This window comes from Canis lupus, chromosome 3, assembly GCF_011100685.1.
Source record: "Canis lupus familiaris isolate Mischka breed German Shepherd chromosome 3, alternate assembly UU_Cfam_GSD_1.0, whole genome shotgun sequence".
NCBI classification, from domain to species: domain Eukaryota; kingdom Metazoa; phylum Chordata; class Mammalia; order Carnivora; family Canidae; genus Canis; species Canis lupus.
Window position 1 is genome coordinate 10,020,095 of NC_049224.1, and position 13,582 is coordinate 10,033,676.

Sequence of the window (13,582 nt, forward strand, 5' to 3'; positions counted from 1 at the left end):
ACTGACTTCTCTTTTTTTTAATACTAGTGTTTCTTTTTCTTTAATACTACACCAAAACTCCACAGGACGTAAAAACTAGTTAGATGGTGTTCCTTCGGCTCTTTTCTTGGCTGAATCCTTCAGAAAGTGACATCTTAACTCTATATGTCAGCTCTTCAGATAGTCGCCAACTAAGCCACTGAAATAATAACCTTTAGATTTTTCCATCTTATACTCTTATTATAGATTTCTTCCAAGTCAATCTTGTTATATGGTATATTTAAATATCACAATTGATGCCATTAAACAATTTAACTTCAGCAATAAACAGATGTATCAAACGAAGGTGACTGATAATAATGTCACCAATTTAATTACATAATTCCTTTTCTACTTTATAAGGGATTAAGTAGAATAATAAGTGACAATCAATCATCTACTTTTTTTTTTTTTTTTTTAATGATAGTCACACAGAGAGAGAGAGAGAGAGAGAGAGGCAGAGACATAGGCAGAGGGAGAAGCAGGCTCCATGCACCGGGAGCCCGACGTGGGATTCGATCCCGGGTCTCCAGGATCGCGCCCTGGGCCAAAGGCAGGGGCTAAACCACTGCACCACCCAGGGATCCCCAATCATCTACTTGTATTCATAATCTGGTACTTAAACAACATAATGACCTGGTCTACTAAATCCACCTAGACATCTCGCTAAGGGGAAAAAATTCAAACAAACAGTGGAATTTACAATTATAGATTACTTAAACCCCATGAGACACCAGATAAATCACAGTTAAGGGGGGGAAAGGTGCCATTTAAGTCATCATATATGTTCCAAAGCTGGAATTTAAAGAATTCCATAATCTAGCATTCTGCAGTAAGAATGGACACAAGATTATTTATTTTGTAAATTTAAACTTTTGAATGACTTAGATTATTCACAGACGAATTCATTTTAGAAAGGCTGTTTTGGAAGGTGAAGTATCAAATGTATCCATTCACGAATTCAAAATTCAATAAATTCGAAGTCAGATTTAGTTTTATTAAGTATTAAATATTTGCTCTAATATTAAAACCTGAGTATGTTGGACATTCTTTTTCCTTTGGCTGCATAGGTTTTCTATCATGCCAATTGGTAACACTTTGCACTGAGATACCTTGTGCCATGTCAAGTGAGTGCTAAACACTTCTGATTAATGAGGCACATGGCATAGACTGGACCGTACAAAACTGTTGCTTTTCCTGGCCAAAAACAAGAGGAATGTAGGAAACTTCATATAGTATAATCTAATGAATTAAGTGGCAGATTAAACACCAATATGAGAACATGCTGGCAAGCAGTAACTTTCCTTTTAAATTTTATAAAATAGGGCAGCCCGGGTGGCTCAGCGGTTTAGCGCCTGCCTTCAGCCCAGGGCATGATCCTGGGGTCCTGGGATCGAGTCCCACGTCGGGCTCCCTGCATGGAGCCTGCTTCTCCCTCTGCCTGTGTCTCTGCCTCTCTCTAAGTGTATCATAAATAAATAAATAAATTTTTTTTTTAAAGAAATATATTTTATAAAATAAAATACTCACAAGGTCTTTCTGCACTAGTATGAATCCAATAATACTAACAATTTCCTAGTAAGGGACGGCGTTGTGCAAAGAACTCCAGAGCTCACAGGTGCTACTACTATTCCGGAATCCTGGCCCTGCTAGAAGTCTACACCCGAATAGGCAAAACGAGAGAGTACACGACAACACATAGAGAGGAGTCTTAGTGCGGTCAGTAAAAGATTTCCGGGGATCCCCGGCTGGCTCAGCGGTTGAGCATCTACCTTGGGCCCAGGGCGTGACCCCGGGGTCCCGGGATGGGGTCCCACGTCGGGCTCCGTGCAGAGAGCCTGCTCCTCCCTCTGCCTGTGTCTCTGCCTCTCTCTCTCTCTCTGTGCCTCTCATGAATAAGTCAATAAAATCTTAAATAAAATAAAACAAAACAAAATAGATAAAAGACTCCTTGCTCTTCAAGGAGAGTGCGCCCTTCGAGCACGTAGCAATGTATGATTCATGAACGGAAGAGGGTAAGTGCTTGGGGGCCTCAGGTCTCGCAGCGGTGCCCCCGCGCGTCGCCATGGCCACCCGCGCAGGCAGGTGGTGGGTAACCGGGGCCAGCAGGTGCAACGCCAGGTCGCTGCCCGGCTGCAAGCAAGGTCACCCGGCAGCCCACCTCGCCGAGGCCCCGCCTCACCTGACGGTCCTGACGACGAAGTACACCAGCACCGCGCCGCTCACCACCATCAGCACGGTCAGGGCCCGCTGGGTCATCGGCTTGTCGCCGGGGTTGGGGCTCACGGCCAGGCTCCCGCCCGCCGAGTCTTCCTCCCGGGCCTTCCCGCCGGAGTCGTCCGCGGCCAGCCCCGCCCGGGGGCTGCTGCCGTTGCCGCCCTCCGCGCCCCGCGGCCCCGCGGCGTCTGCGGGCGCCCGGCCCGGCGACCCGGCGGCGGTGGGGCCGGGACGCAGGGGCGGCGAGGTCCCCGGGGCCGCGGGGCCCGGCGCGGCCGCCCGCAGCAGCGAGGCCCAAGCGCCCCCCGGGCCCGGCGGCGGCGGCGGCAGCAGCAGCAGCAGCAGCAGGGCGGCGGCCAAGAGCGGGCTGACGCCGCGGCCGCAGCGCGAGCCCTTCATCGTCCCCGGAGCGCCCTCTCAGCGCGCGGGAGCCGCCGGGCCCGCCGCCCTGGCTCCACGAGGGACCATGGGCGCCGCGGCGAACGCAGAAGCGGCGACCCACCCCTGGACCGCGGCCCGGCGGGGGCAGGTGGCAGGGGCAGCGGCGGCGGCCGCGGCAGCTGCCCCGAGAACCGGAAGTCCGTACATCTCCGCCGCCCGCGGTACTACGGACGCTTTCGGTTGCTAACGAGGAGCGGCAGGCGCCTTCGATGACGTCAGGCGCGCTCCGCCGAGTGCGCATGCTCTCTGCCCGTCTCGGCCCGAAGGGAGAAAGCGAGCCGGGAGCGCCTGGAAGCTCCTCGTGGAGTCCCCTGGGAGCAGAGCTGCGGCGGCACGGCTAAGCGTCGGTCCAGACGAGCTACACTTTCCCCTCAGCTCAGGGACAGCTCACCTGACGGGCGTGCTCTTGGCCGCCCCCGGGACCCGGGGCTCTCTCTCCTGGGAGCATCTGCCTCACGCACCGGACGATTGTGGGTTCCTGAGATGCGAGGCCCCTGAGAAGTTCGTGGCAGTTCTGCAACCAGGGGCGGCCTCTTGAAAGGAACGCCTTTGGGGGAACGTCCTCGAAGAAGGCGGCTACCCGGCCGTGCCGCCGTCTCTGCGGAAGGGGGGAGAGCCCGACGCAGGCCGGCCCCTGGGCCAAGTTGTGAGACTACCTTTTTTTTTTTTTAAGCATTTTTTTTTTATTTCATTTACTTATTCATGAGAGAGACACAGAGAGAGAGAGAGAGGCAGACACCCAGGCAGAGGGAGAAGCAGGCTCCACGCAGGGAGCCGGACGCGGGACTCGATCCCGTGACCCCGGGGTCACGCCCCGGGCCGAAGGTGGTGCCAAATCGCTGGGCTCCCCCGGCGGCCCACTACCTTCTGTCACACGTGGGGGGGGGGGGCGCGGAGTATCCCTTCGGGGAAGGCCAGTCAGTAAATACAGGTGGTCAGTGGTGTTACCCCCCACCCCCACCCCAGCCTGTATCATCTCCAGCTGTTTCCCAGGACTTGGCGCTGAAGAGAGTCGCGGCCTGTCTCCTCGATTGAGATAATCTCGAGTAAAACCTTGCTCACCTCCTTGACTCTGACGTCACTAACACGGAACTTGGAAAACGTCCGATCGGCAGCCGAAGTTAACATTTGTTCTTTTTTTTTTTTCCTTTAAATTATACATTCAACAGGTTGATTAGAATTTCTACCCCTTGCTTAGCAGGGTGCGAAAATGAGGAGTATGAGACGGTAGGCAAATAAGATGTGGTCCTGGCTCTTATGGCACTTGGTGCGAATAGAGATAACACAGTGAGGGTTTGCACGCGTTCTGGATTCTTTTTTTAAGATTTTATATATATATATATATATATATATATATATATATTTATTTATTTATTTATTTATTTATTTGAGACAGAGAGAGAGAGAGGCAGAGACACAGGCAGAGGGAGAAGCAGGCTCCCTGCAGTGGGACTCGATTCCTGGTCTCCAGGATCACGCCCTGGGCCGAAGGCAGGCGCACAACCGCTGAGCCACTCGGGCTGCCCCCCAAATCAATTATTTTTTTTTTAAAGATTTTATTTATTCATGAAAGACAGAGAGAGAGAGGCAGAGACACAGGCAGAGGGAGAAGCAGGCTCCATGCAGAGAGCCCGACGCGGGACTGGATCCAGGTCTCTGGGGTCTCGCCCTGGGCCAAAGGTGGTGCTAAACCGCTGGGCCCCCCGGGCGGCCCACTACCTTGTGTCACACATGTTGGGGGGGGGGGTGCATGGAGTATTCCCTTTGGGGAAGGTCAGTCAGTAAATATGGGTGGTCAGTGGTGTTACTCCCCACCCCCACCCCAGTTTGTATCATCTCCAGCTATTTACCAGGACTTGGCGCTGGAAGAGAGTTGCGGCCTCTCCTCGATTGAGATAATCTCGAGTAAAACCTTGCTCACCTCCTTGACTCTGACGTCACTAACACGGAACTTGTAACGGAAAACGTCCGGTTGGCAGCCGAAGTTAACATTTGTTCTTTTTTTTTTTCTTTTTTTTTTCCTTTAAATTATCCATTCAACAAGTTGATTAGAATTTCTACCCCTTGCTTAGCAGTGTGCGAAAATGAGGAGTATGAGACGGTAGGCAAATAAGATGTGGTCCTCGCTTTTATGGCACTTAGGTGCGAATAGAGATAACACAGTGAGGGGTTGCACCCGTTCTGGATTTTTTTTTTTTTAAGATTTTATTTATTTATTTTTACTTATTGGAGACAGAGGCAGAGACGCAGGCAGAGGGAGAAGCAGGCTCCATGCAGGGAGCCGGACGTGGGACTCGATCCTGGGACTCCAGAATCACACCCTGAGCCGAAGGCAGGTGCTTAACCATTGAGCCATCCGGGCTGCCTTCGTCCTGGATTCTGAAGTGTGTGTCATAAATGACTAGTACAGGGCCCCCAGTAAAGCTTTGATAAAGGGCTACTGTAGTTCAGATAATATCTTTTCGCTGCTTGGAAGTAACAGTAATGCTGTGTTGCTTCTGCCTGGTAAAATTGAAGGGAGGCGGCATCGTCATGCTGGGTTGCAGTGTAAGGAAGAGCGTGAGTGACACACCCGAACTCTAGCTTCCAGCCTGGCCTTTATCAGTAATAAAATGGCTGTGTGGATTCTCTATCTCCCTTACTCACAAGTTTCTTCAGAACCGTCTATGGAAGAGGGTGGGTATTTAATGCTCCCCTCTACCTTTTGAAAAAAAAAATCCAGGATACAACACATAAAAAAGAAAAAAAAAAAAAAGAATCATCTTTCCTTCCTTACAATATATCATTTTACCAGTATGTACTTCATCTTCGTTGATGGCATTATTCTGTCAGATGCATAAGCATAGAATCTTGGAGTCCTCCTTTACCGTTGGTCTACCATCTGCATCAGTCCTTGCGGGTAACTGACGTGCAAAGTGCTGAATAATTGAATTAGCAGAGTCCATCTAATGCTTCCAAATGATTAAGTATATCATGTTCTGACTTTTCTCCAAATGTGACGCTCAGCTACCTGAATCAGAATCAGAAATGGAATGTGTTTAAACTGTAGGTTCTAGGTCACTATTCCAGAAATTCTGAGCTAGAATTCTTGGGAATGGAGACAAGGGCTATCTCTGCATTTTTACACAGCTCTCCGAGGGATTATCATTTGCGCTAAAGTTTAAGGATCTCTTTCCTTTCCCTTGCCACTGCACCTGATGATGTCAGATTATCCACTTTCCTAGCATCTTTTTCATTAATTAACTCTTTCCTGTTCTATGCTCCTGACAAGGATTTTTTTTTTTTTTTTTTTTTTTTAATCTTGCTGTGGCTATCGTTTAGCTTGGGTCCCAGCCCTTTCTACCTTCAATTAAACTTTATATATTACTGTCAGGGTAAACCTTCAAGTACAGCTCTCTCTTAAAATAGAAAAACAACACCAAGTAGATTTTTCCCCAGAGATTTTGAGTCCTCAACAACAGATCTTATGCACGCAAAGCACCTACAAATTATTGTTTTGGGAAGAACACTGTATTTGCAAATTATAATGAAAAAAAATTCCAATTTCATCACAGGAACTTGGAACAAGTTTCCTAGGAGAAAATACTGTATTTTGCTGCATAATATGAAATCACAATTTGGGCCACACATGTCTTTTTAAAAAACCCATTATCAAATTAAGGTATGGTTAATGTTTCTGAATTATTTCTATTAATACTTTGCACTCCTTTACTTGTTTTCATTTGGCTTGCAAACAAATCGTGCCAACCAAAAGAAGAGGAAAATTAGGGGAGAAAAATTCTTATAACAAGGAATTTATATAAATTTACTTAATGTACACACGGGAAAGGCCACTATTATTCTGATTTATTAAGGAACACTTTAGCTGGCAAACTAGTCTTCCATGAAAATAGAGTTAAAAACCACTGGCCGGCTGAGTAAAATCTCACCCTTTAAGTCTGGTACTAACTAATAATTCTGAGTACTTATTAATCATTTTGTGTAATAGATTTCATATTATCTAATGTTAAACCGTTAACTCTTTAATCCTCACAAAAAAACATTGTTATTCCTGCTTTGTAATTAAGGAACCTGAGACACAAGGATAGTCAATTGGGTGAAAATCTGATTGAAAATAGAGTTGGGCAGTGAACACAGGCAGTCTAGCAGGAGAGGTGGGCTACTTCCTCCTACATTTTTATCTTCTCCTAATTAAGAGTTTCCAGTATTTGAGTCTAACTTACTGTCTCAGCCAGCTTTGCCAGAATCAGGGCTGCATAACCAATAGCGAAAAGATCTCACTGGCATATGGCAAAATAAGCATTTACATCTCACAACTTTGGAAAAGCTGAGGTTGACTGATATAAGCTGGCTTTGTAGAGAGTGGGTTCGAGGCCACAGATTAGGTTCAGTTTTACTACAGGAGCTTCTCATTCTTTGGGATCTCATGGCTTTCTGGGTGATGTTCTTCTCAGGTCTAAGACCAGAACTTCATAAAGCAGAGTGTGTAAGTAGAAAGGCAATGGGATTCATGTGTATCTTTTCTTTTTATTTTCTTAACGAAACAACTGGTTGTCCCAAAATCCTACCTGATGCCCTTGACATGCGTTTCACTGGGGGGAAATGTGTTCTCTGGCCACTTCTGGCTTTCAGGAATCTGGGAATTTTAATATTTAAATGGACATATTCTAGTCTAGCTAAATTGTACTTGTTAGCAAAGAAAAAGAGGAGAATTTGATAGGCATTTTATTTTTAGTTCAGTTGAATAGCAAATAGGGCTCAATAAGTGTTCCCTGGTGTCAAAATCCTCTTACTTGTCCATTAAAGATGAGACAAGGAAGGAGGGTGGTTCAACTGTAATAGTAATTCATAGCCATATATGATAAAGTATCTTATATTTTAAAGGTCAGAAGCTTCCATATCAGGGGATTGCCTATATCCTGAAATCCAAAAGGAAGCAGAGTTCAATAATCCAGAAACGGAATATAAACCAATTATGTAACCAGGAGGCCAAGAGAATGTAGTGAAAGTTAGAATATGAAGGCAAAACTGGAATGTCAGCTAAAGAACAACAGTTTAAGAGAACAATGCTGTTGGGGTAGGCACTGTGTAACCAAAAAGGAACATGAACAAATGTTAGAATTAAATATCTAAAAGAAGATGACCGCAGAAATGGGCTATGGTTCCTGAGAGGAAAGAAAGAGGTGAGCCCACAGTTGCTCTGGACCTCTGCTTAAGGAAATTTTCCTAGATCCAGTGCAGTGACCTGAAATTCATTCAGAATATGGAAGTATCTCTCATCTAAGGAGGCAGAGATGAGAGTTCTGGACATTTGAAGTGATTGGAAACTATGGGGCAGGATATGAAGAAAAGGAGTCTATAGAAGTCCTGCAACTCCTATGGGAATTTCCTATAAGTCCTTAACCAATGACTGGGCTGGACAACCATAGGCATGGCCACTCAAGTCTTAGAGTAACTTCTACAGAGGTGAGAGCAGAACAAGGATGTTAAAATATGAAAGAGTGCTGGGGACTTTAGAATTTTAACCCAGACATACTGAATAGACAGACTTTAACACTTCAACACCTAGCAACAAGGGAAATCAGGCCAAACCAGTGCTGTTTGGTAAAGGCCACACCCAGAGAAAGGCCCCTCTAAACCCACTTTAGCAAAGCTTAAAATCAAGCTCTAATAAAAGTCTTAGAGGAGACAGTTTGGAGATTAAACTTCTCCAGTCTAGAGGAACTTGGAACCCAGAAATAGTCTCAGAAGCAGAAAGATTCAAGAAAAAAACAGAACTTCATGACCTCATGGGGCAATATTACAGTTTAGTATATGTGTTGGAGCTCCAAAAGTGAAATCAGAATATAGTGTGGCAGTAAAATATTTTTGAAAGATGAAAAACTTTAACTTACAGTGCCAGGAAGATCAGAGCAATAACCAAGGTAAATTCAAAGAAAACCACATTTAGGTGTATCACAGTTACATGGTCACAAATAGCAGTGTCCAAAATAGAAAATCTGTTTAATAAAGATTTTATTTATTTATTTATTTATTTATTTATTTATTTATTTATTTACTTATTTGAGAGCATGAAAGAGATCACAAGCAGGGGGAAACATAGAGGGAGAAGCAAACTCCTCGCTGAGCAGGGAGCCTGATGCAGGACTTGATCCCAGGATCCTAGGATCATGGCCTGAGCCGAAGGCAGATGCTTAACCAACTGAGCCACCCAGGTGCCCCAAAATAGAAAATCTTGAAAAGAGATACAGAAAAAAAAAAATGCATTACATACAAAAAAAAAAAAAAAAAAAAAGATGGAAATGAAGGCATGCGTTTCCATAGAAACAATGGAGACCAGAAGACAATGCAATGGCATCTTCAAGATGCTAAAAGAAATAAAAAAGCTGTTAATTTAATTAATGAATTGCCTATTAAATATGAAAATAAAGATATTTTCAGGCAAATGAAATATAGATGCTGTTGTATAACATTGGGTAAAAATTTTACAAATATTAATATAAAATTAGTGATTACCCCTTAAGCAAAATGCATTTTTAATCTATTTATCCATAGAACTAAATAACACAAAGCTATTCCGTGTGTTATAATCTGCACAAGTTAACCTCAACTACGTCACTGGTTTTTATTGGACCCAAATTGGGATATCTAACTTCTCCATTAAGCTTTAAAAAAAAAAAAAAAAAAAAAAAAAGTAAGAACAATGGATGAGTTTACATATGGTAAGGGTAGAAAATCACCAATGCTATAAAAATAAAAAATAGTAAGTTACTGCAAGAATTCATGATCTTAATTTTTCTGGATTTTTTCTGGATTTTTTCTGGATTCCATCTATCTAACATAAATTTATCCTTTAAACAATTCCCTCGGGGGAGATTAAAAAAAATTCCCTCGAACAAGTAAAACAAGAATGCCTAATTGTGCAGGAGTCATCTGTATGTATTATGCAATAACAAATCAGGGACTTTTTATGACATTTTACACAAAACTATTGTCCTCACAAAGCAGCTCTACCAAAATGGGGCAGTGTTATATGAGCAAGATTTTAATGTTTCTAAGATTCTCTGCTTTTAAGAGTCTTAAATTGAAAGAGAAGCTACTGAAAGAAGATTCATATAAGAATGCCTGTGAGATTCAATGCAGCTTCAAGTTAAGCTGGGTTTCAAAATACTTGAATCTGAAAAAACTACTAAGATTTTTGTTGTTGCTTTGTTTTGTTTTCGTAGCACAGAATGGGTTGAAAGATATTTGTATACCCTAGTGATGAAAAGTCATTCTGAGGACTACTATATTGAAGTGTGGTAGTGAAGTCTAGGAAATGTAATCTCATTCTGGAATATAATTTTGCAGATTTATATTTTGAAATGGCAGATAAGTGTCTGCAAACTGCAGGTTCTTAGCTTGTTCAAATTAAAGCGAGTATTAGACATTCATCTCTGGTCACTAGAGAGTGGTCTTTTATTAAAAGTGAAGGTGTATGTCTAGTAGATACATGAGGAGAATTTCAGAATTCGATGTTGGACCACTCTTGAAATCAGAATGCCAATGATGAAAATTGCTTGTCACAAAAGGATTTGGGAAATGGTGAAAATGTGTATTAACTGATTTCCATTTTTAAATGTTAATTTAAAAACTGAGTTACTAAGGGACAAGCAGTTTAAGAAATATACATAGTGCATGGATGTTTCCTATTTCTCTGATAAGCTAAAAAAAATCATTTTTCATACTAAAGTGTAGAGAAAATCTAGAGCAGACATTGGGACATTAGTCTTCTTGGGTCTCAAGAGCTTGGGAACTACCAGTGAGCCCCAAACAAACCCATTTCCCCTTTGCATCCATAAGTCTTCCATACTCAAGGTACTCTCATTCTCCCCAACCTCCATCCCGCAACATGTTCAGGAAAAGAAATAATTTGATTTTAGAAGTAATACCACTGAAACTGGGAGGAGACACCAGGGAAATGAGTTGTTAGTGGCCAACCTGAGAAATTAAGAGATTTTATGTCTAGACCTTCCTTTTAAGGCAATATTTACTGTGTCAATTCTCATATACTCTTCCCTTTTTTGTACTCTCCAAAGAGAGCACACCATATTTAATTTTTTCCATGGACCTCTTCCTCCCTCAGAATCTAATTTAAAGCATTTTTTTCTCTAGTGTATTTTCCCTGATTAGCCTTTAGTCAACTTACATTACTTGCTCAACTTTTATTATTTTAACTCTTCAGAATGTAAATAGAAGCATACACTACCTTGTCCTGTATTAGTGTATTTAGGTCATCCTCACACCTCTTCTGAAAGTTCATTATATAGTGTTTAAAGTCAAATATACTATTTAAGTTTCTGTCATTAAGATGGCTCTACAGAAGAGCAAAGATTTGGTGAAAGCATCCGATTTTAAGGTAAACTGCCTTATTTTTCCTTTTTTTTTTTTTTCTGATTGATTTTTAGGATAAAGAATCTTGATAACTGTGATGGATGTGTGGGAGATTTAAATGCCCTAATTCTGCAGTTCTTTAATGCCTCCAATCTAGTAGATTTAAATAATATTTTTTTCTAAATGATATTTTAATTGTGCAGGTTGATCAATTCATATATTTAAGAGCAACTGACTTTGAACTTTAAATAGGTGTAGTTCAGAAAAATATTTGATTGAATCTGAAGGATAGATATTCATTGAAAGAAAGAAAGAAAGAAAGAAAGAAAGAAAGAAAGAAAGAAAGAAAGAAAGAAAGAAAGAAAGAAAGAAAGAAAGAAAGAAAGAAAGAAGAAAGAAAGAAAGAGAAAGAAAGAAAAAAAGAATTGTATTAACATTTCATGCTCTGAGGTTAACATGCTTGGTTTTCTAAAACTGGTATAACAGGGTGGTGAACTGGTCTTTCCTGTACCTGGAAATTGGTAACTAGGAACCAAAACTGGGGACAAAGAGATGTGTTTTAAGGAAAGCTGGGGACACATGTCGACCAGACACTCCTTATAGTTTAAAGGACAATATCCCTTTTCTCTTACTAGGGATTCAAAGATCTTCTTAAGAAGAAAAATAAAGAAAAAGAGAGTTGATAGAGGCTAGTTGGAGGCAAAGAACAGGAAAAAATAAAACCACCACATGTTGCTAGCCCACTAAGTATAGATTCAGTAAAATGGTTGTGTTAGCACTTCAATCTTACCATTTTTGGACGGCCTCCTTGAAAGACAGGATCAGCAGCTGCATAATGCCATGAAGTTACTTAGACTTCCATGTAAGGTTGACTTACATCAGAATTCCCTTTGGAAAGTGAAAATTTTATAGGTTGTATCTTTGTAGCTTCTGTCTTACAAAGCTTAAAAAAACATAAATCATTAGGTGAGGACACAGTAGTCATATCTAAAATATTCAGTATTCAAGGTACCTGAGTGGCTCCATGATTAAGCATCTACCTTCAACTCAGGTGTTGATCCAGAGGTCCTGGGATCAAGCCTCACATCAGGCTCCCCACAGGAAGCTTGCTTCCTCTGCTTAGGTCTCTGCTTCTCTCCGTGTCTCTCATGAATAAATAAAAATCTTAAACAAATTAAAAAAGTATTTAATAACCATTAGCATTTTTTTTTAGCTTTTAGCTCTGAAAAACAATATACAGTGTTAAAGGACATCACATGTGTCTATATTATATGATTTGAACTTCCCAAGTACTTAAGTCAATTTATGGCTTAGCATTATTAGAGAGTTATGCTATAACAGGACACATAATTATCCTACATCTTCAAGATAGTGTAATAAACTCTCAGTGTATGTTGTTTCAGATGGACTCCTCACAAAACATTCTCCAAAGTGATTATTTTGTTTGATTTATTCAATAAGACAGTAGATCAAAATCTAATAGTTTAGTCTGTTACTATTACTATAGCATGTTTAAAGTTACAAAAAAATAGAAAAACTTTTAGATCATTACAAAGGTTAATAATTTTATTTATAGTTTCCAAATTTTCAGGTCAGAACAGTAACTTCCAATGTGACTTCTTCAACATTCCGAGATTTTTCTACTTAATTCCGTGAGTGCCCTAAAGTTTCAAATCATTTTCTTAAACAAAAAATTTAATTCAATAAACTTAAAATTATTTTTACTTAATGTTCATGTTGTACTTACATGAATAATTTTGTTTAGAAAGTGATAAGGTAATTGCTAGCAACATATTAATGTACTTTTTTTTTATAAGTTAGGGATAAGTATAAATAATCAACAGTAGGACAATTGTTCTCTTAGAGAGTGGAGACCATAGCATCAGCTATGAGACTTGTTAGAAATGAAAGTTCTCAGGTGCCAGTTTAAGCTATTGAATCAGGAACTTTGGGCCGAGCCCAGCAATCTGTAATTTTACAAGCCACTACATAATCTGGAAACATGCTATAGTTTAAGAACCGCTACAATAGGCTACTAGGAAAAGATTAAAACAGATTGATATGATGAGTTCTTCTTTGTAAATTGAATCTTCTGATTGTAAAATTAGTTTCAATCTTGACTATCGTTAGAATCATGTAGGGAACTTTAAAAAATTCTGATGTGACGGACAAAAATACCAAGTAAGTGAGATTCTCTGGGACTTAGGCATATTTAGTAAAGCATCCCCGGTATTACAGTGTTCAGTCCATTTTAAGAACCACTGTATTTACATAGTGATCTCTTGGAAGGATAGCACCCTGTAAGAACTATAAAGATATTTGCTAACCATTACGGCCACTTTTTGATGGGATAGCAAATGGAGGTGCCTGAACACAGAGATACCATAAACACCCTCTGTCTTGGGTTTTCCATATCATTCAAGGGGTCTTGAATGGCCAAAGTTAATACATCCCTAATTTTTTTTCTCCAACTACTACAGTTTACAGGGAAAGAAAGAAATAACCAGAAATCTGAAGAATACAGCTCTGCAAG

The 13,582-nt window shown here is 41.5% G+C and overlaps 1 protein-coding gene across 4 annotated transcripts in view; it reads right to left on the reverse strand.

Annotated features, from left to right (window-relative positions):
- The window catches only part of FAM174A (family with sequence similarity 174 member A), a 41,835-nt gene extending 38,580 nt beyond the window's left edge, over nt 1–3,255 (reverse strand). For 2 of the 4 annotated variants that reach the window (XM_038532247.1, XM_038532248.1), the window contains exon 1: nt 2,201–2,649. In XM_038532247.1, coding sequence (XP_038388175.1) covers nt 2,201–2,634 — 434 coding nt within the window. In that variant the 5' untranslated portion in view covers nt 2,635–2,649. Of the gene's footprint in view, nt 1–2,200 lie in introns of all 4 variants that reach the window. The other 2 variants (XM_038532245.1, XM_038532246.1) reach the window with 2 other exon arrangements.
- Between the last annotated feature and the right edge of the window lie 10,327 nt (nt 3,256–13,582).